Raw genomic sequence first — 23,267 nt, 5'->3', positions numbered from 1 at the left:
TTATTGTAAAATTCACATACAATCAAATGACCAAAATTCAAATATAGTACATCCCTTATGTAAATGCATTGAATGAGGTGAAATGTCTTACTTTAAAAATGAAGTTTTAGATCATCATTCTTCATCATTTCCCCCAGCTTCTTGCTGTAACCCTATATTCCTGTACTTAAGGATGATGGTTGTGGTTTGTTATCTCATCAACAATAAGTCTTTATTCACACTGCTCACCTGCTATGATTATGTAATATCTAGTGAAATATTTCAAGAGGCAGGTAATGTTATTTGAGCATGATTACACAACACACTGCTGCTAGAAAAGAGCAGAAACAAGAAACAGAAAGGTACAGACCGAGGAAAGGCGGAATGGCCATCCCAACTGCCAGAGTAAAGTGTCATTCTATGGGAATCACTGCAGACACATTCACACAGCACTCACGCAGCAGTGGGAGCAATTTGGGGACAGATTTAATGCTTCAGTGTGACTGTAGTAGCTGGGATCAAACTCCTGTCCTTCCACATGAAAGACAACTTACTCAGCCACTGAACGCATGAATGTGGAAAGAAGTTAACCCTTTACAACCTACCATAGAAGGCAAAAACAAAGATAAAATGAAATTGTTCTCAATTTGCAAAAAGACTGCATGTTTATAAAAAGTAAACTATTCACAGTAGTGCAATCAAGTCTCTAAGTGTGCCAGATACTTTTGAGCATACATATGTTGGCAGAAGACCATGTTGAAACAAAAACAAGTGCGATTCATGACCTGCAAGAAAACAACACGACAGGTTTCATGCAGTCAAAACGTCATCATAAGTCATCATGTGGACATAAAGTAGGAAGAGCTGTGAAAGGTAACGGTCCAAATTATATTATATTATATTGTTTTTGATGTGTGCGCTTAGTACGACATTTCTGCAAAAGAAGGAAGGATATTTCTGGAAGGAAACAGTACTCTGGGACTCATTGAAGGTGTGATATGTTAGTGTTACTCCTCTGGTTTTATATGCAAAAATAATTATTGCTCTGTCTCATTTGGTTGCAATTCCACCCGCGGTTAAAGATAGAAATGACTGGGATTGCTGGCGCTACTGTGGGTCTTAAAGGGCTACACCAGCTGGTCATAAGTGAATAAGTAAATACACAGGACACCAGATTATGAATACCTAACAGATTATGATGATAAAGCCAGTTCCAATGACAAATATACTTGACTAAACTAAAACACAAAGACAAAGCACTGGTAACAGTCTCCTAACTTCTCTCTATGCTTTCTAAGGTGGTGTACCACAGGTAAGCTGCTTGGGGCGACTACTTTTCTCTATCATCACCGGTGACCGTCCTCTTGCCAAAAATCAAGCGAGAGAGGTTCTGCACACAGATGAGACAACTCTTTATTTACCAGCAGGATCAGTTAGGGTATTGCTGAGTGCTTTTGATGAGGAACTACAAGCTGTCGTTAATTGGGTATGGAGTATTAAGTTTGTTCTTAAAAAACAAGCACTATTGTGTTTGGATCAAATTTTGAATTAAAAGACAATCCTCAGTTAAATATATCCACTGAAGATGTGTCCACTGAACAAGTTGAAAAAGTTAAACTCCCTGGTGTGATATATTTTATATATTTGGCTGCCAGTAGGTTCATCTTGGTTTTATTTATGTCTATTGTAACTGTAATTGTAGTGTTATCATAACCCCTGTTTTATTCAGTCTTACATCTCTATGTTTCTCCTGTTTGGGCTTTTATCATAGTAATATCATATCATAGTATGATATCATCATCATTATCATGGTAATCTGTATGGATTTTTAGTGTTTGTCTATGTGGACCTTAGGAAGATTAGTTGCTACTTTGGTAGTGACTACTCGGGATCCAATTTCCAATCAGTTTGACTCAGGTTCACAGACTAAGGGTTATCAGTAAAGACTAGTGCAGTGTTATTGCCTATGCTTTATAGGAAACCAAATTATTGCGTTTTACTGTATGATTGTCAGAGCTTTTACAACAGAGTAAAAGTGATCAAGGTTTTATTTGTATTTTCTTGTTTCTAAAATAGCAGTGAAAGGGGCATCTTAAATATTTAGGTAAAAGCTCTGATGGTTGTCTTATTTATTTATTCTAATTTTCATTAAATATTTGTTTATAACATGCACTGGCTTCACTCTAGTATTGTTTTTTAGTCATCTTAGCCGTTCCAAAGATCTCAAGTGTAGAGCAAAAACAAGTAAATGTACACCCTTTTGTATGTTCCAAGCCCTTCACACCTCTCTTCACCTCGCCTTTATCAAATGTGAAATATATAAATTTATAAAAGATAATTTCAGGACAACAGAATGAAACAAAACTCATAGTCCAAACCTCAGGGATGCAGTCTTCATGGGTAACGACCCGTACAATGTCATCCAGGGGCAGCAGAGAATTGCACTTAATCTCAGTGTAGACGTTCTTGCCCTCAGTGCACACAGCCAGCAGTTCCACCAGGTGGATGTGGTACATGAGGGGGCTGTTTTCATCCATGCGATCCCGCTCTGAACGCATCATTTGGACTAGCGTCTGGAATGAGGCACGATCATTGTAGAAGACCAGGACGTCCTCGCCGGAGTTCACAAGCTGAGTGAGGAAGAGTCCCAGCAGAGGGAACAGTCTTATTTCCAACTTCTTTTGTTACAACAATAAATCAGTCAGTAAGTGTCATTATCCACATAAAATTTCAGATTACATCTTTCTGGTATGTTTGAACACCATCAATATGGTAGTAGATAATATCAAATCTAACCTCAGCCATGACGATGTCCTGACACTTCTTGATGAACTTGTTCTCAGCTTTTACAATGGTCTGCAGGAACTTGAGGTATTGCACATGTCTACCATGACTCTCAGTACAGTGAACAAAGTGTTGAACCACTCTCTCATTGATCTCACTGCACAGCTGGAAGTTGTTCATGAAGATGTGCTGCATAGTGATCGCCTCTAGGATCTGAGAGGGTTGGATGAGGAATCAAAAAAAGATCAGTTTGTGCAAGCTTATTACATGTTACTTTCGACTTTCTCTTTCTTAAAAGAGGGTTTTCACAACATAAATGCCTTAACTTTAGAAAACAATTCCTAGATTTACACTTATTTTCCTAATACTACTCACCCCTGGGTTGAGAAACAGGTTGATATGTTTGTGGAGAAGAGCCTGATTCTGCTGATTCCCTGCACAGAAATTCTGCAGGAACTCATGAGCCAGTTTCATAATCTCCTGCATTCGCACATCTTCACCCTGATTAAGAGAAAACAGAGTCAGACTCTTTTTTTATTTACTTTCAATTAAGGGTAAACTTTCAATGCCTGAGAGACATCAAGAGCTTTGATAATATTTTACTGCTGTGAATGTTATATAAGACTGAATTTCAATGCTGCACCTTCTCGTAGGGGATCTGTAGGAGTTCCAGCACCACACTGTGAGCCCCCATGTTCCTCAGCAGCCTCTGCTGCTGTTTCTTACTCTTCCTCCCTGAGCTCCCCTCCTGAACACATAGCTTGCTGAGACGGAGCAAGATCTGTGCATTCACAAACACAGCAGGATTATAATTAGAAGAGACAAATCAAAAACATAAGAATGCAAAATGAAACAAAAAAGAGCATACCTCTTTAACAACCCGGTAGTTGTAACTGCTGGTGCTTTCTGTTTTCTTCTTGTCTGAGTCTCCCTGCAAAATAAGCCACAATAAGGTGAACAGTTCTTATAGCGTGACTTATACAGTCTATCTGAAGGCATTTTAGCTTCTTGATGAATTTTTAAAACATTTAAATGAATGTTGAATATTCCACTGTGCCTTCTTTTTGTTGTCAGACTCTGATGGTCCATCTCCATCCATTCCATCCTCTCCTTGCCTCTTATACACCCACAGTTCAGACTTCTCCACGATAGAGCGCAGCTGGTCCAGATCTGACTTGATCTGCTTGTAATTATCCACATCCTGACTGGTCACCAATAGTTGCACCTATAAATAAAGAACATTATATCAATTTTAATCTCAGGAATCCTTTAATTTCTGATATTATAATTTTACACTTGTGTAATAAGCTTTATTTGGATTATAAAGCAAAAAGCCCTACTTGTTTGAAAGCCATGAGAACCTCCTGTCTCTGGCTGAAGTGTCTGAAGAGCAAGTGAAGTGCTCCAGACACGAGAGGAGGGTAATCATGCATAGTCAGGTGGAGAAGGACTCTCAGGAAGGTACGACCACCATGGTCATCCAGGTCTAGTGGAGTGTTCTCCTCACTGAATATCAACAGGATGGAAATGAATAAGAATCCTGGTATCTTGCTTTACATTAGCTTACAAAAGATAAGCAAAATATGTATTACCTTCCACCAAAAATCCCCTCAGCTTGCTCTTCAATGTTCTCAAAGTTAAGATTTCCTAGGATTTTTAGAACATAATAATACAAGAAATCAGATTTAGACATTTCTGTTACTGAAAAATTATCTAAACCAGTGGTTCTCAAATGGTGGGTCTGAACCCAAAAGTGGGTTGGGCTGTTTTCAGGGGGTTACGAATTTTTGCCAGGAAAAAAAAAACATGGAAAAAAGTCTGTGATTTAAAAAAAAGCCTTAAGCAGTCATACATTTATATATTTAACTTTACCCCATTTGGCATGTTATGTGTAAATTATAGCTGTTTTTTTGAGATCTTGATTTATCTATGTTCTTATCCTGTCACAACAAAGCTGGCTTTCCCATTGTAATGTGTTGATACTTCAAGGTCTTTAGAACATTCATTCCCACAGTCTGGGTCCCATGGTTGAGTTGCGGGAGATTTTTTTGGGGGAGTCACTATTTCTTTGCTACAATATTTAATAGGACGTTTACGTCTGCAGTACACAATATAGCCACATGGAGGGCTCCACCCTATAACACTCAACCTCTCCCCCATAATATAAGACACAATACAAGACTCTACCAGCACTGGATGGTAAAAGAGCTGAAGTCATGTTATTGATGCTTGTGTTACGGATCAGTTTTCCTTTAAAACTATGAGCTGGTGGTAAACAGAGATGCAGCAGCTATGTTTTACGTTGTATTGGGTGAAGCCTGGGAATTAAAGGACTACAACTCCAAGTGTCACAGGTGGTTGTAGGGAAGATGTCACTTCCTGTCCATTTGTTGAAGACAGTGTTACTTAACCCTGCTCAACCGAAGAGCCAAATTGTTGAAAAAATAGTTTTGCATGAGCCACAATCTAAGTGGTGAAAAAAATGGACTAAAGTTAAAGCTGACAAAAATGGTCAAAAAGTGGCAAATGTGGCAGAAAAATTGGTGAAAAGGAAAAAAGTACAAAACAGGTTCAAGTTGTCCAAGCTAGCACTGGCCATGAGCATAACCAACCAGCTGAGTAATGGCTCAAAAGGCAGACTTGATAAGCAATAATGTATGGAAAACTAAGTTGTTAAATTTGAGGGTTACCACAGGAAGCTGGAGTAAAATAAAAACTATGCATGCATACATATCAGGGCATTTGTATCAGTTCTCTTTGTTTTATCCTGTGTCTTTGTTCAATCATGTTTAGTCCAGTCTAAGATTCAAACTAAAACAGTGTGCATCAAATCAGTTTGAGAGGTTGAAAACTTCAGTCATTATTTGTCATTAAGAAGGTGATGGCAGGCCATCAAGTGTGGACCAGAGACCTTGGTCTATCCAGTGACGAGATATGTTGGTCAACTGTCTGGGATAATCTAGACAAAACATCAAAAAATCTTAATCATAAACTTATACACTTTAAATTCATACATAGAATGTACCTTACGCCAAGAAAGCGATACCTCATGAAGCTCACACCCTCTCCTATTTGTGATCTATGCTCTCTGGGCCATGTGCAATCTTTCTTGCACATGTACTGGGAGTGCCCTGATGTGGTGTCCTTTTGGAAAGCAGTATCTTTCACTCTATCAGATTTGTTAAAGATGGACATACCATGTCTGCCTAGAGTGCTGCTCCTTAACGACACCTCATCACTGAGCCTGTCCTCCACTCAAACCCACGTTCTTTTAGCGGGGTTGACTGCAGCTAAAAAAAATGCTAGCCTTGCGCTGGAAGCCTCCCCACACACTCACACGTACCCAGTGGCTGCAAACATTCTTGACCATACTCTACTTGGAGTTATCTGTAGCAAAAATGCATGGGGCTGGTCAGAAAACAATCCGAACCTGGACCTCTGCTGCTGCAGGGGTTAAAAACTTACTGGAATGAGGAATGTATACTTATTTGTGACTTTCTGTTTATCTTTGTGTGTGTTTTATTTTTTATTTTATTTATTCTATTTTATTATCATTATGTTTTTCTTATCTTGGCCTACTTAACACTGACGAGACTTTTGTATTATGTACTGTATTACCTATATACCCTATGTAACAATATAGAAAATCTTGATGGGATAAGGAGGGAGGGGTGATGTCGCCAGTTTGTGGGGGAAGTTCTTCTAGAGGGTTTGCTAAAGGGAAGTGCTCACTACCTGCTACACTACTGCCTTGAAATATGTTATGCTCTTCTCTTTGCTAAATAAAAAAACAATTGATTGCAAAAAAAAGAAGGTGATGGCAGGGATGCAGAAATGTGTCCATTCAACATCAGTGTATGAGCCAACATCAGCTCTGTTGACAAACATCAACCATCAGCAAATAATGTGGCATCCTGAGATAAATATCTATTTTTTATAGGGCAGAAGGAGACAAACTGTAATTATCAACCAAGAGAAAAAATGTTGGTACAGTGGGAGTTTTGCAACAAATAAGGGATGACAAAAACATTGGCATCAGCCTTCAGCTAAACTCTTATCTTAAACTTTGTATCAGCCTTAATTCTTACAATCAGTGCATCTCTAGTTCTGAGGCTAGACCAGTTGAGGACCACTGATCTAAACAATAACACTGATATGTTATTTTAAGCCTTTTCTTCACAGCCGACAATTTAAACTGTTTAGATTGGGAAAAGCATGGTTGAAACAATGTTGTTAATGATGGCTCAGTTACTCGAAGTCTTCCAGCATCAAAACCAGGGGTCTGAAACTAGGTCATCTGTGTAAAATGTGCTCATTTAGGTAATCAAATAAATCTCTGTTTTTTCAAATACAAAGTCACAATATCTACTGTTGAAGAATTCTTTCAAATTACACAGTACTATCCTACCTGGCATCTGACTGGTGACATTATTGGATCCATTCTGACTGGCACTGATGTCGCCTTGTGGGTTGTTCTCATCAAACTCGCTTTTAAAAATGCAAAGCAAGCAGGAGATCCTGTAGTCCAGCCGTACATTCAGAATGAACTAGGGAACAAAAGACCATGTATGAATGGAGTATGAACGTGAGACCTAACTTTGTGTCAAAGAAATGAACAGTTTCCTGATTTCCTACCTGGAGAATCTCAATGACCTTGAGCTTAGTGTCCATGACCATGATGTCTTCTCTCTCTGGTTCAGTCTGTGTTTTAACCACATCTCCCTCTGGCTGATGAGTAGGTGTGGTGGGCAGCAATCCGCCTCCTCGCAGCACTACTTGGGTCATCAACTCCCCGACTCCGTGAATGGACTTCATTACGTTACTGCCAGCTTTAGATCATGCAGAAATAGTGATACACATAGATAGTAACATATGATCATGATTATTTATTTTAGGTATGAGAGGTCACAATAAAAAAATATGACCAAAAAAATCATATTTTAACAGATTAAAACTTTGACATTACAGTAGCACTCTTCACTGGTGTACAGTCAAATGAATCCCACCTGAGCAGCTGAGTGTTTACCTTTGTTTTCCTCTCCTTTTTCAATCTTGTTGATGGGATAAATGGTGCTGACATGAACACAGTCTAAAATGTTCAGTAAGATCTTTGTCAGTCGGAGTAGGTCACTAAAGTTGTAGAAACCAAAGTATATGAGGTTCCTTGCCAGGTTCACTACCTGTGGACGAGAGAATCAAAGGCATGATTTATAGTTACACTAAACCGATGTGATTTCTTGCCTGTCATCATCCACAAAGAGGAGTTACCTCAAAGGTAAGCTTGTTTTTCTCCTTGTCAGAGAAGGGAATGTTCTGTGACACCACCTCTCTCAGGTAGTTCTCCACAAAGTCCATTGTGAGACAGAACCGCTCTTTGATCTCATCCCTGGTGGTTCCATCGTTGTCATAGCTGGATAATTAGAGGGAAAAATGCATCTCTGTGTTGTCTTTAGAGATATTACACCAGCACATGTAAGGTGTTGAGAGAAACTCACTCATCAATGGCAATCTTTGAAGGAATCTCAGACCAAAGGCGGGCATATTTGACAGGAGTGACCTGCTCCTGAGGATCCCGGTCCACATGCATGTGCAGCATCAGGCGGCAGAAAGACGCCCGCAGGTCAAAAGGGAGGTCTTCGTCAGACATGCAGCGCAGGATCAAATCCACATCCAGCTGGCCAGAGATCTTGTTGATGGCCAGGTACTGACGGTCCAGACACATCCTTGCAAAAAGGTTTAGCTGACACCTGCAAGGATGCAAGGAAATATGAGGAATGAATAGGGATTAGAGTCCTACCTGACATCTAAAGTTAAATGTATAAATGTAAAGACATATAACACATGAGCTGGCTAGTTAGATGGTCAAATTTTATATCAAAGTTTCTCCAGCACTGTTCAACATTCATAGGTCAACTACCACCAGATCTGCCGTTAAAGCAAAGTCTTAATGACCATCCATACTTATTGCTCAGTCTTTTTATTAAGATAAGAGCAGATAACAAGAAATTTACATCTGGCTGCAGGTGTTTTACCAGCTTATTTTCTACCCAAATATGATTTCACTACAACAGCATACTTAAGGTCATTGCCATGCTAAAAAATACAACTGTTCCTAATCAGGTATTTTCCAGAAAGAATAGCATGATGAATGACACAAACATTACTAAAAAAACAAATCTAAGGCTGGTCTGAGACTTCAGCACAATGTTGAACTTGTGATGTGATCATATTTAGACTTTCCTTCTCAATAATTAACCATGTTAAAAGTAGTTTTCCAATGCATTTTTGGTGTCACTGTTTCTTATTATCATTTCTTTTTTTTTTTTTTTTAATTAAATTAATTTCAATTGTTTTAGTTATTTCTTATTTCATGTTATTTATCTTTTATATTATTTTAAATGTTTATATCCTGTAGGAATCATTGTCCTAATGAGGGGACAAAACTAGGATAATCACTCAAGTATAACCTTGTGTTTTATGGCCTTATACTCTACATATAACTAACTTAATAAAGGTGTAAAATATATTTTTTACTTGTATTCTCACAATATCAATGTTTTTCAGTGGTTAACTTGTTGGTGGGCAAATGATTGATGTGGAAAGTACGAAGAGTGAATTTGTATCGCAACTGGTCAAAATGTTGGTAAATGCTAGCATGGGGTCACCACAAAGATGGCAGTATAAAAACAGAAAGATATTTGGTCTATCACTGTTATTAAATTTGAATTGTTTGTAGTGTTAAACAACCTGTTAATAAGGCTGTTTCATGCATATTCTACTGGATGTATTTCATGTCCACCTGATAAACAGACCTTACACTACATTCTCTGACTGAGAGGGGCAGAACCTTTCAAAAACACCCAGAGGGTGATTGGACTAACATAATACCTGTGCAACAAAACTTATGACATGGCAGGCATGCACCTCTCTAAGGAGTAAACTACCTGACACGTGCTTGATATGCAGCCGTTATCACTGTTTACTCTTAGAGGAGCCAGTTGGAGAATCAAACTTATGGTGAAGCTGGCTGGGAGAAAAACGAAAACATGTTTTCCAACAAACAGGCTTTCAGTGTAGTTTGTTGCTTTTTTGTGATAATAAAATCATCCATTTCTCATAAACTGCCTCTATAGGTGCATCCACGCTAATCTTTTCACCGGCAGCCATTGTTTACCAATGTGCAGTAAAACTAAACCATGCTATGATTGGTCAACTAATTCTCTGACTGGAAAAACTTTCAGAAAACTTTGCCAGATGGATCTGACATGGAATGACATGGAATCTGGCCAATCCATTGGCTTTGCAAGGTTAAGTGTTTAAAGCATATATGAATACCCACTGTTCAGCTTCAACCCTGTACACAAAACGACTAATTAAGAGAAATGGTTGTTTATAAAATGTTTTCACAATCATACATAAACTATTAAAAGAAGGCTGAAATTGTTGAAATTTATACTCTGACAGCTAATGTATGCTGGAATATACAAACTGGAAAATAAAGATCAAATTAGAAAAAATAAAATTGAAATTGTTTCAGGGTAATGCCACTTAGACCCACACTCTAACCTCATTAGTTTCTCACAAACACTTAGTAATTTTGCAACAAACAACTATTACATTTCATAGTTGAATTTGGTAAATTTCAGTCAACCACCAAATGATTTACACATAGTTTGCATTTCATCTGACACTGTTAAAATTTAGTGCATACAATTTGTACAGTGTAAGATAAAACATATTTCTTTTGTTCTAATAATTTTTTCTTTCTTTTTGAGATACCGGGATGGTGAGGGAGAGAATCTGGTTTGAGCAAAGAGTGGCCAAGGGCAGACTTTGACTTCTATGCTGCAGCCAGCTTGTTGGAACTGACCAACAGCCATGATGTCATGGGGGGATTTGGGTTTAGACAATTTTGCTTTGAAATCAGTTTAGTTTGGTGTCCATGTTTTCTACCACTCTGTATTTCTTTTGGTTTTGGCCCAACCCATATATCTATATATCTTCATGGTGTCAGGCCCATTTGTTTCAGTTTACACCTTACCTTTTGTCCCGTTTGCTTAAAGTTAAAATAATATAAATTTGGTTGTCCCTGATTCGGGTATAATAAAACCCTACATTTTCTTAATAAGTACTCTTGTGTCTTGTGCCTTACTGCTTGGTCCCTGACAGTTACATTTGCCTAGATACTCTTAAAAATAAATAGTTAATTTCACAAAAAGTCATATATGTGTGGCTGCTCATGTTAAGACTGAATTAGTGGAATCAAAGATGTCTCACCTGTAGTAGCTAATCACCTCTTGGTCATCCTTCTGGCCTTCCTTTGCATCCTGGGCCAACTCACGGATACTCTTACTACGGATCTCTTTACAGTTGTCTTTCCAGAAAAGCCAGACCTCTTCTTCGTCCTCTGCCTCCATCGGACTCTCTCCGTTTGCAGGGGTCTCGATCTCAAACCTTGACAGGACTAACCTGGTGACCACAGAAATGTCATTTCAAGATTCGAGTTGCAACTTTTCAGGTATTATCATTAATAAAATAAAAAGCTCACTTGGTTTCAATGAGGATGTCAGCATTGGCTGGGTCCAGTACTGCATTACAGATGAGCTCTTGTGTCACAGGGATGGACTTTTGCATTGACACACAAAGATCTGAGAGATAGTCCAGAAACCTGGGGGTAGGTTGAAAAACATTCAATGTGTCATTTATTTTTAATCAGTTTAGTAGGAGGTAAGAAACGTTCATGGTCACTATATTGCAGGCATATGGCGTGAAAACACTGTTAAATTACTAAAATAGTTCAAATATAGGCCACGACATATATAAGTGGATTTCAGCATTGCATTGGACTACATTTAAGTACATCTGCATACCTTTACATTTCTTAAGAACTGTTACACAAACAAATCTAGCTAAAGCTGCTTAACTTTGCCCATTAAACAAACCAGCTGAGGCCAGCCTTTTCCTTTAATCCTCACCTTGGTTCCCGGTTCTTCCTAACAAGAGAGACAAATGTGTCTATCTCAGCGGCAGTGATGTGTTTCTCTAGCAGCTTCCGGTTGTTGTGAAGAAGAGCTGTTATTGTGTCTTCAGCCAGCACATCATATCCTATCTGTTTCTGCATGAAGCGGAACTGTTTGGCGATGTATTCCTGAATGGAGTGAGATTGAGGGGAATATTACTGCACATGAAGACCATACGATCAGGAGTTAGAGTAAAATTACTGCCCCTATCTACCTGGTTCTTCCTGTAATCCTGCTGGGAATGGCGTAACACTCTGTAGCAAAGTCTGCAGATATGTCTAAAAGGAGCATGGCGCTGGTCTCCGAGCTCCTCCAGCCGCAGCATGGGACCATCACCGCTGTCTGTGAAAGGCGCTTGGAGAAGTTTGAAAATCTGAAATGGAAATTAAGAGTCTTAATGTCCTTAACATTTTCATAACAATACATCAATCCAAAAGCAGTTTTGAGGTTTAAGACCAACCTGCTTTAGGATATTCTGCTCTCTCATGAGTTTCTGTCGTTCCCTGTCAGGTTTGTTAACCATGATCTCCAAAACATCCTGCCCACTGTTGGGGATGTCCACCACAAAGAAAACCAGATCTTCCAAGAGCTTGGTCACAAATCTGAAAGAAATACATAAGTATACAAGTCAAATATAAACAGGAGAGCATAACAGACCACTTCAACTTAGCTTTCTTCAGCGATCCTTCACATCAGATACATAAAAGCTAGAGCTACTATGTGTTTATATGCCTCTATAAGGTCTAAAATAAGTATAGTGGTGGGTCAAGAATTAGGGCTGGAGTATTTTTATAATAAACTCTGGATCAGAGAGCAAGTTAAGTGAATGGGAGTCAGACTGATGCATAAAATTAACATTTTACCTCCAAAATCTAATAAGTTCACTCTCAATTCCAGTTGTATTCCAGTTGTAGGTTTGTGTCAAATTTAACCAAAAAAAAAAAACTCAGTGAATCCTTGAAACAGCCACCTTGACCTCTGACCCGCAAATCTAACCAGTTCATCCTGTCAGAGTCGACATTTGTGCAAAGATTGCAGAAAATTCTTTTAAGTGTTCTTGAGATACCGCTTTCAAAAGTAAAGGATGCACATGACGCTCACTTTCCTTTGACCAATAACCAAACTGTAGCTATTTTACCTTTGAGTCAGAGAGGACAATTGGAACAAGCTTCAGGAAAATCTGTCAAAATGTTCTTGGGATATGTTATTCACAAGAATGGCCTGGGAATTAGGTGATAGATATAAGGTCCAGTGACCTTAACTTTTGACCTATGGACTCCAAATCAGTTTATCCTTGAGTCAGAGACACTTGTGTCAATTTGAAGAAAATCCCTTAAAACATTCTTGAGAGAAAGTGTCAACAAGAATGGCCTGGATGGATGGACAACCTGAAAGCATAATGCCCCAGGCCCTATTCAATTCTGTGTTTGTCTTTGGTGATTTTGGTACTTTTCTGTCCCATCAAATTTAGAAATAATGGATAATACACCAATTAAAACACTGTTTCTCAAATGGTTTGGGCATCAGGTCCAAACACCACCTCCTTAGGATGCTCTCTAATTTTGCCATACCTTTTTATTGTGTGGAAATCTGGGGAAATGGAAAACTACTGTTAAATTATTCACAAAGCAGGTTACAGAGAGAACACCAATGGTCTGTTTATTAAGGCAGGATTGTTAAAACTTAAGATTTGATTGAGTTGCAGACACAGTTATGGTAAGAGCTAAAAATTGAGCATTACCTGAAAATTTACAAAATAAGTTTATTTTAAGTTCAGCAGATGAGAACCATAGAAGGAAATTTAATTTCAAGCATCAATTTGCAGGGACAACCTTAAAGCAGATGTGTATTTCTGTGGTTGGAGTCAAATATAGAATTGATATGAAGAGCTGTGTGAACATCCTTCAGTTTCAGAGAATGTACAAAGACAGACTTATTAGACATTATGAACATGGAGAATAAGGTGCTGTTTTGTTTTCTTATTTTACTACTAAGGGTAGGTGTAGTCAAAGTCTTTGAAATTGTTACTATATCTGTTTTGAATGTTGCTGCAATGTCATTCTCTCATTTATTGTAAACTTGGCAGACCAGCTGTTGTACATTTGTGTTTTGAGTGAGGCGCAGGCTAAATAAGATTTTTCATCTCCCTGCTCCATTCTGGCTATGGAATGGAATGTAGTTGAATATTTCTTGTGAAAAAATTGTGAACTTAACCATGACTAGAATGAAATGAAAATGAACATGAATATACGACCCAAATGTTTAAAAATTCTTAACAACACAAATTTATCAATTTAAAAATATTGAAGGTTGGACCTCAGATGGAACAAAACATAATTAACATGTTTAAAAAGGCACATCTTTACAGAGGGGAATGCTTTCATTTTATTGTTATTCAGTTTTCCAGAGACAGCATGGCATTCTCCAGGCACACATTCATGACACACCGGAAATAGCTCAGCGACCCACCAGATGAGAATGAATGATTTAAAGTATGTAGTATCAAAAAGTACCAAAGTATCAACAACATTATTAACAAAGTACCTTTTTAATGTACATTTGGTAATATTTTCATGTGTACTTTTAGGGTCGATACAAACATAAAGTCTGTGTGGTAGTCCCTGAGCTGTTAAATAGACTTAAGAGTGTTTTTTAATGTCAAACTTGATGAAAAGATTTTAAATGATGAAGCCACAATTTTTGTAGATTTTCAGCAAATTATAACAGCTCCCTGATAATACTGATTACCATGTTAGTTTTTGTCATGATGATCTTGCTATGAAATTTTAACACTGTTACATCTCTACAGTGCAGAGGCATAATGAAAATACTAGTACAGTATCATTATAGCAAAGCACACAGTAATTGTTCTCATTATATGGCATGAAGTTACACTTCAAGTCTTTCATTTACATTTTCCTACCTACCTTCTTTCATTTTGAGTAATGGTGCCCTTTTCAAGTTTTCCAGCGATGGATGCCAACACTTTACTTGCATCATTGGCAAAATCTAAATCTCGCACTTCTGCTGGTGGCACTGGTACAATGGCAAAAGCTTCCTTGTCTTCTTTTACTGCTGAGGTTCCAATCTAGAAAATAAGTACTACTCTAAGTTTCTCTGTTTAGATAACATCAGTGTCAAACAATCAGATGAAGCAAGTAACTACTCACCCGTAACATAACAGGTTTCTCCTCTTCTTTGTCAATGGGGAGGTTGGTGCTGTGAACCCATGTGTTGGTGCAAAGGTGTCTTAGCCTCACATAGGAGCTCCTGGAAGTAAAAGAGGGCATTGTCTGGGGTGAGAAATCGTAAAGAAAGCTACAGGTGGCAATGCAATTTTACTTCAGAAGGACAGAAAGTTATGGTGAACATCCCTGAAAACAGCTGGATGGCAATTAACTAGTTATCCTATCAAATTCTAGTTTGGGGGTTAACCAGTTTTGCACTTTTTTTCAATAGCTTGGCATGCATTTTTCAATTTTATCACATGAAACTGAAGAAGTTTAACAAGCTAAGAGGATGACTTTGACTGAATGGATGCTACTAGATTTATTCAATTTTCTAAAGGAAACTTGGCATAAAACACTATAATATGCCGAGCATGTATTTTGTTAAGATGGAATATAAGTGCTATCCCCTACAGCCATCCTCAAGCCAATGTACCAGTTGAACACACAGTTCATCTCACAATCTAATCGACTAATTTGAAAATGACCAAGAAAATGCTGAAAGCCAGACAGATTCAAGGCTTGCAGAAAAATGAAGACATCAATTTGTAAATTCTTTATCTTGACTTAATTTTCTTTTTTCTTTATAAGTATTAATGCACAATGAATATGACATTTAGATCTTGAATAGGGGCAGAAAAGTCCCTCCAACACCAACATTTCCAAAGACCTAATAAATGTTGATAAGCCAATCATAAAATAATGAAACCGCAAAACGGTGCAAACAATAAATGAAGATCACGTGCAGATTAAGATAGGATTTACTGCATATTGCATGAGACAGCTGTAATAAGAGGTTAAAAACACAAATGTAAACAAGCTTCATGATAGGGAAGACATTGTTTATGACTTCCTCAGCCAAGTGTGTGACATCACAGGTGAGTCAGTAGCGACCTGCACAGTATCATGGCCCCATCATTAAGCACTCAACCTTTACACATACAGTAGTAAAGTCTGAGCCAGCTTCATCTGTCGAACTCTCTTCACGTGTGCAACATGAGGCGTGTGTGTTTAGCTTGTCAGGACTTACACACAGACAGCAGACAGGAGCTATATTCTTGGCAGGTGTTATGTAAACGCCCACTGAAGCTAACAGGCTTACCTTTGTGTACCAGTTCTCCTGGGCATTAATAATTAGTCCCCTGGCTGCAGTTAGAGGAGCAGGGTTATTTCAGGTAACAATGGGAGGTGCTAGCTGTAGTAGCCTGCAGCATGCATGCACACACCTGACGATGTGACACAATGCAGGCCTAAAAAAACGTGAAGAGCCCGTTTTAATGCCATACGCAGCAACAGAGACATATGTGCTTCTGTAACTTTAGAAGTACTGTATATCCCCTCACATAATACCACCAGGTCAGACACAAAATAGGGCCTTTTAAAAGATGCACAGACAATGTAAGAATAGAAGTTTGCAGGCCAGCAATCACATTTAAACAAGTAGTCTGCTTTTACATAAAACTGATAATTTTCCTGCAAACTAGTTTAAGTGTTTCATAATAGTTTTTCTAAGTCACATACATCACTATTTCACTCATTTTAAACAAACCTAGGAAATACAAGCACATTCAGTTATACTATAACACATGTAGTGCATAACATTCATGCAAAGTCTATGCTTAATTACTATTCTTCAATTAGTTTCCTCACGCTTGAACTGTTATTTTTGCTTTCAGCCTGAAGTGTATCTTGTGTATTTTAAAAAGGGACTGTAAGTAAAGTGTGTCTATATGCCATATATTACATTAAATCTAGATTATACCTGGGCACCATGGAGTCTCCTCCTCTCAGAGTGGTAGGATCCAGCTCAAAGATGGAGGAAATATCCATGCCATCAGGGACTGGCACCAGGGTGTACATGATCTTCTCTTGGGGCGCTCGCAGACGACCTCGTAAAGCTTCATTATCCGCATCAAGCTAGAGCAAGAACACATGCAGTGAGAGGGAGCAGAGCACAGGCTATATTCTGCAACAACAGTTACAAAAGACAAGCTGCATTTAAGAGATTTCAGTCTTGTAGACATGTATGACTATACAAAGAGTATTGCAAATTTGCTCAGACTACAAATGCTATATTGTGTGGCAATGGTTTACTTGCTCTATGCTTGTTTCAATATAATTTTACATTGGATAAATAATAAAGACCATGATTTTAGGTGTTCTTAAATAAGATGAGACAGAAATGTTTTCAAATTAACCTTCTTGTCATGACTGATACCAATACTGATACAGATAAGCTTTCACCTTAGTCTACAAATCAGTAAAACAAACTTGTGAAGGTTGTTGGGCCTCCTGATAAATTTTACCACTACAGGAGAACACAGCTTATAGGATAGGATGATTATGGTTTGGACAACACTGCCACCTTGTGGTTTCCATCTAGAAATAAATTATCTAACTAAATGAAATTCATGCAGAAATCTACTGCTGTTAAGATGTGTATGCATAGGTCAATAACATTGGATAACAATCTAAATTATAAAGGATACTGATATTTCTGAGTAAATGTGCCATAAAAAAGAAAGAGGAAAAAAGCAGAGGCAGAAGTATGATCATGTGTAATCTTTGCAGCTATTTTAGGACAGTACCTGGAAATTAAAAGGTGTAAAGTCCACCACCTAGAGCAAAGAGCAAAGATCCAGCACAGAATTAAACAGATTAAATCAAAAGCACTGGGGCATCTGGCATGGCATTGTAAAGCACTCACAGGATAAAGATCAGGTCTTACCGAGGACCGCTGCTCCGCACTCTCCTCCTCAAAGTCTTGATTTACCTGGGGAGAACACTGGCATCCTTATCAACATCCTCAGCATAAATGATCCTACATTTTCTAACTTTGTTTCTAACTCCCTTTTTATAACAACACATGGCTCTAGACCAGTGGTTCCCATCCTGTCTTCCTCGGAGCGCTCCCTCAACTTTTATCTTAAAGGAGCTGAGGTACCCCAGGACCCACAGCAAAAAAGTTACGCATCATCAGCATTGATTTTAATTGTTTCATTGATAAAAACCCAAGTAAATAGGCCTATGCATATTTTTCTTTCCAAAATCTCTTGATATAAAAAAAGGAATTATAGGAGATTTATCATGATTTCGGACAAATCAGGTCAGACAAAGCCTTGCATCCCCTTAAGATCTTTGGTGCCCTGCCCAGGGGTCCCACACCCCAGGTTGGGAATCAAAGCTTTCTACCACCAATGACTGATCATATACAGTATGTGATCCCAACTACATTGCAATAATTCAAATCTAAACAAGTGCTCTCGTCTAAGTTCTTTTCAAAAAATCTCGTTACATGCATGTTGAACCACATTTACCTGGCATTTCATTGCATTTCATACAGAAATTAAATTAAATGACACAATTTAAATTAGTAATGTTAGCACAGATTTTTTCAATGTAGACTTAGTTCCATCATCTTAACTCAGTATGAGGGTTAGTTGACATACCTCACCCATCTCAGCAGCTAAATAACACCCTGTGGCCAAGTGTTTGAACCTGAACAGGCTGTTCCAGTAGCCTGCGCCTCCCCTGCATGGATCATGATGGACCACCTGGCAATGACAAAGTTATGGAAGAAGTATAAATAAACTGCGCATACATCTGAACTTAGTTTTGTTTCTCAGTGTGATTATTTCTGCTAAACAAAAACAGCAAAGATTATCTTTGCCTCCTCCATGTCAAGGGCAACTCATCTTATCAGCTAAATAACCGGGTGATAGAAACAAGCCCAATGACAAATACCAAACAGTGTATTAGCTTTTATTTTCAGGATATGTTTTGCTAACCTCTACTTCCCATAGTGCTTTGCTGCTGGTTGCAGAGGTGGCAGACTGGCGTCCTGTTGTTCTGAGAAAAACATACTGCTTTTTCCTGTGGTCGTCGCAAGTGAGAAATTTCTCTTGCTCTGCGTGGAACAGCCGGACTACATCACCCTGCCAACACACACAAAAACACATAAATGCAGACCATGTGAAGGACAGGAAGAAAAACGGTTTCACACATGCAATAAAATTCTTGTTCTTTTAATTTTCATAGCATTTATTTCTTACATACTTATTTTATAGGCTCATTTGTCATGTGTCTTATTAAGTTGAGTGATCAAGGTGTGTTTCACATACAAGATTCATGAAAATAGATTACAGTAAGTTGATTTCACACATAAAAGCCACCTACCCCCTTCAGTATTGTTTCCTTGTTGTCACTCCATTTCATGAACAGAACAACTTTCCAACTGGTGTTGCAATTTACAGAATTCACCTAAAAGACACAAGACGTGCTTGACCAAACAACACAAACGTAAATGTTTACATTTGCCTTATAATCTATCATATATTTAAGACTGACATTGATTGTACAATTAAACAATGATTGTTTATTGTGAGTCTTATTTTTTGCACAGCCCTGTAAGGCCACACATGTTTCTGCACCTCATTACATCCTGGGTTGTCAACAAGCTGGTGGCTGCTGGCATGTAGAGGCTGTCCAGCATTCACAGGGTTAAGGACCACTTTGTCTCCAATCACCACCTGTAGGTTCAACATAAATAAACAGTTGCTTTTAAATTACAACCTTATGTTTGATAAATACAATTAAATAAACAGGATTCTGGTACTGTTAGTATCTTTCACAAGAACTGTCCTATAAATACACCACTGCGCTGGATGGAGAACTCCATTTTAACTCGATACCAGAAGTATGTCAAGTCCCATGATATTAGCCATCATTCTCAACACTGCAATTCCCCTTCCTCACAAGGTGAACAGAACACAGAGGCATGAGAGATATGTTAGCACTGCTAGCCTCGGGATGAGCACTAGAGGGAGCTGTGGACCATGCTGTAAGAGAGCTGGATTACTATCATTGAGCTGCTGCTTTGACCCAGACCATTGCTCAAGGAACATATGTTTTTGCTCCAGTCAATTGCATATTATTTGTATTTTCTCTGTCCACCAAGTACACCTGTCATAATATTAACATGGTATGCTAATGGAAAAAAAATACTTCCTTCTTTGTGAGAAAGGGGTTTAAACTGAAGACCTCAATCTTCCATTGAAATCTAATTTACTTTAGTCTCATATATAAATAAGTAAACATGTATGAGGCATAGATAAAAGATGGGTGTACCACATCTATATGAGAAAAAGTACAAATTTCTACCATCAAAGGAACTTTCTTCCCACTGTTATTGATCAAGATATAGCAAACATAGATAAACACTTGTACATTTTTCAATATCTTTAAGTGCCAAACACAATCCCTGCAACCAATAAAGCAAGGTGAAAGTTAACCATGATGATGCTTACACCTTATTCAAGGTGTGCTAGAAGTAAAATGTAGAGAGACTGTAGATAACCAGCTTTGCTTGGAGTGGCTGTTTTGTATTCTGTTTCTGTTTCCCTCCAAGTTATATATAAAAAAAATCAAACTCAAGAGAATATAAATGCACTTCCATTTTCAATTCTAACCAAACTGCTGGGCCTTTAGTTGTTGCTGAGAGTACACAAACATAAACTTAGCACAAAAAGTAAGGAAATTTGTGTTTGGTAGATTATGTCTTTGTTGTAACAATGTTTCTAGGCAATAAATCTTATAGCGTTAGGTAGCCTGTTTATTTCCCTTTAAAATGGAGCCACATTTGTAAGGAACATGCATTTATGGGATGAGCAGCAGAGCTGAGTATGTGGGTTACACCCATGAAGAATTTGACAAATCTGCTCTACCAATGCCAAACAGCTTATTCTGCCATTGACTCTTGCTTGGTATTTGGTGGACTGGATGATTGAAGTTTGAAGAAACAAGATATATTGGCAACTTAACAATTTATTCATTTAATAAACAGGAGCATCAGTAGCATGTGGGAGAACCATACACAGCCACAACAGCCTGGCTCCTCCTCCTCATGCTGGTCACCAGCCAGTCACACACTGCTGTGGGATGGCATCCAATTCTTCAACCAGCATTTGTTGCAAGTCAGCCAGCGTGGTTGTGTTGGTCACTCTGGCACAGACAGCACGCCCAAGCTGATCCCACAAGTGTTCAATGGGGTTGAGGTCCGGACTACTGGCAGGCCATTCCATCCTCTCCACTCCCAAATACTGGAGGTAGTCTCTGATAAACCCTGCTCTGTGGGGGCGAGCATTGTCATCTTGGAGGACAGAGTTTGGTCCCAGACTGTGGAGATATGGGATTGCCACTGGTTGCAGAATCTCATCCTGATATCTCTCTGCATTTAGACTGCCTCCAATGATGATAAGCCTTATTTTTTCCAGTGAGGGAGATGCCGCCCCACACCATAACACTGCCTCCACCAAAAGATGTTTCCCTATCGGTGCAGCAATCAGCATAGCGTTCTCCCCATCTTCTCCACACTTTGACCTTACAATCCAACTGCTGTAGGCAGAATCTGGACTCATTGCTGAACATAACATTCCTCCACATGTTCAGGTTCCAGTGCATGTGTTGCCGACACCAGCGCAAACAGGCCTGATGGTGAAGGGCAGTTATGGCAGGCCTCCTGGCAGCCCTATGAGACTGGAGATTGGCTACGTGCAGTCTGTTCATATCCATATCGTCCTGCAAACCTTGACTGTAAACCTGTAGAAGACAGCCTACGGTACCTAAGTGCTGACAGGGTGAGGAAACAGTCTTCTTGGGGTGTCGTCTTCTTGGGACGCCCACTTCGTGGCCTGTCTCTGACATCCCCCGTTATATGGGACTTGGCCTTAAGTTTGGAGATGGTACTAGGGCTTACTCCAAACAATGCTGCAACTTGGTTTTGCGGAATATCAGCTTTAAAGTTGCCCTATCCCACGGGCCCTATCCAGACCAGTCAAACGTGGCATGCCAATTCTTGGAGCAGACACCTACTGACCGCTGTAGCAGGGCCCATGCTCACAGGTGCTGCCAATCAAGTGCCAATCAGGCACTTGATTGGCAGCACCTGGGGGTACCAGAAGTTCAAAACAAGAGTCAACAGCAACAGCAAAATATGCTGTTTGCCATTGGCAGGGAAGATTTCGCACATTTTCCATGGGTACAACCCACATACTCAGCTCTGCTGCTCATCCCACAAATGCATGTTCCTTACAAATGTGGCACCATTTAAAAGGGAAATAAACAGGCTTTTCAACGGTGTAAGATTTATTGCCAAGAAGTTTAGATGTGGTCATGCATAAAGCTAAAAAAGCATGGTGCAAAGTGATTGGTGCTACGACTGTCTACATTTTTCTATCCATGCATAATGCAAAGAGAGCAGATTACATGTCTTGATTATACATACACTTTTTTGAGCATAAAATCACTAAAAACAATCTCAACATGAGCTCTCATTACCTCTAACACAGGGGTTGGCAACTGGTGGCCTGAGGGCCACATGTGGCCTCCCTCCTCAATCCCTGTGGCCCCTTAGTCATTTCAATAAATTGTAAACATTAAAAAAACATGCTAAAATCTGCCATGAATGATCTAAAACTGAGTTAGACGGGTAGATTTAAATGGCTGTAAATATTTTTGTGAAACATTTAAATCCATTTTATAACTAAATTCATTTGTAAAACAAACAGAAAAGTAAGTTGAATATATTTAGAAAACCCGTAAAAACTGTGTTTATAAGATTAAAAAGTAGCTGTAGGGCCTGTGACCATAGCAGCTCTCATTTTCATTTTAAACCGATGTAGTCCATCGTTCTGAGCAATCAGCTCACTGGACAGAAAAATCCCCTCAGACTCAGCTGTTGTCGCCATGCTTAAAGCAATAGGATAGAAAAACTGTTCAACTCACAGAGCAGTGCTATGCTCGTCAACATCACTTCTCCCTCACTTGCCACACAAAATCAAGAACGGGCAGGACTTCTGACAACAGCAGAAGAGAATCGATCTGACCAGTCTCTCTTTGTCTTAATTCGAGGGTATCCTTTTCACTTTTGCAGCTGCTGCCTGTGTCAGGACAGGATTCCTCTACAGTGTCTTCATGTTTTCTGTGTGATATTTCCTTGAAATATGAAAATAAGAAGCACACAGCCACAGAGGAAAACGGGATTCTTCTAACAACAATGAACACTGGTGAGAAGCGCTCTGAAAACTAGGTTATAGACACTGCCATCGCTGAAAAAAGCCAGGTATGGACACAGACCTTTAATTGGCCTCAATCCTGTGTAAGTCATCAAACTAAGCATATCATGTGGAATAGATTCTGTTGAAAGATAAATACTGTATTTTTTCCTTTATTAAATTACAAATAACACAGATGTCTAATT

General features: G+C 38.8%; 1 protein-coding gene across 1 annotated transcript in view; it reads right to left on the bottom strand.

Moving 5' to 3' along the window:
- itpr1b (inositol 1,4,5-trisphosphate receptor, type 1b) overlaps positions 1-23,267 on the bottom strand; it is a 138,652-nt gene that overhangs the window by 89,518 nt on the left and 25,867 nt on the right. The window contains exons 7-33 of the mRNA XM_041783677.1: positions 19,441-19,539; positions 19,187-19,270; positions 18,799-18,945; positions 18,460-18,564; positions 17,739-17,783; positions 17,599-17,628; positions 16,773-16,927; positions 14,954-15,053; positions 14,711-14,871; positions 12,244-12,385; positions 11,998-12,156; positions 11,739-11,911; positions 11,312-11,431; positions 11,041-11,232; positions 8,259-8,510; positions 8,032-8,173; positions 7,790-7,943; positions 7,399-7,592; positions 7,172-7,310; positions 4,356-4,410; positions 4,104-4,269; positions 3,821-3,988; positions 3,632-3,694; positions 3,407-3,544; positions 3,139-3,264; positions 2,776-2,976; positions 2,358-2,609 (exon numbers count right to left, since the gene is read on the bottom strand). Coding sequence (XP_041639611.1) covers positions 2,358-2,609; positions 2,776-2,976; positions 3,139-3,264; positions 3,407-3,544; positions 3,632-3,694; positions 3,821-3,988; positions 4,104-4,269; positions 4,356-4,410; positions 7,172-7,310; positions 7,399-7,592; positions 7,790-7,943; positions 8,032-8,173; positions 8,259-8,510; positions 11,041-11,232; positions 11,312-11,431; positions 11,739-11,911; positions 11,998-12,156; positions 12,244-12,385; positions 14,711-14,871; positions 14,954-15,053; positions 16,773-16,927; positions 17,599-17,628; positions 17,739-17,783; positions 18,460-18,564; positions 18,799-18,945; positions 19,187-19,270; positions 19,441-19,539 — 3,762 coding nt within the window. The remainder of the gene's footprint in view (positions 1-2,357; positions 2,610-2,775; positions 2,977-3,138; positions 3,265-3,406; positions 3,545-3,631; positions 3,695-3,820; positions 3,989-4,103; positions 4,270-4,355; positions 4,411-7,171; positions 7,311-7,398; positions 7,593-7,789; positions 7,944-8,031; positions 8,174-8,258; positions 8,511-11,040; positions 11,233-11,311; positions 11,432-11,738; positions 11,912-11,997; positions 12,157-12,243; positions 12,386-14,710; positions 14,872-14,953; positions 15,054-16,772; positions 16,928-17,598; positions 17,629-17,738; positions 17,784-18,459; positions 18,565-18,798; positions 18,946-19,186; positions 19,271-19,440; positions 19,540-23,267) is intronic.

Source organism: Cheilinus undulatus, linkage group 3 (assembly GCF_018320785.1).
Source record: "Cheilinus undulatus linkage group 3, ASM1832078v1, whole genome shotgun sequence".
In the NCBI taxonomy this organism is placed as follows: Eukaryota; Metazoa; Chordata; class Actinopteri; order Labriformes; family Labridae; genus Cheilinus; species Cheilinus undulatus.
Note: the sequence above shows the minus strand (reverse complement) of the source record. Positions and strands in the feature narration are given on the sequence as shown.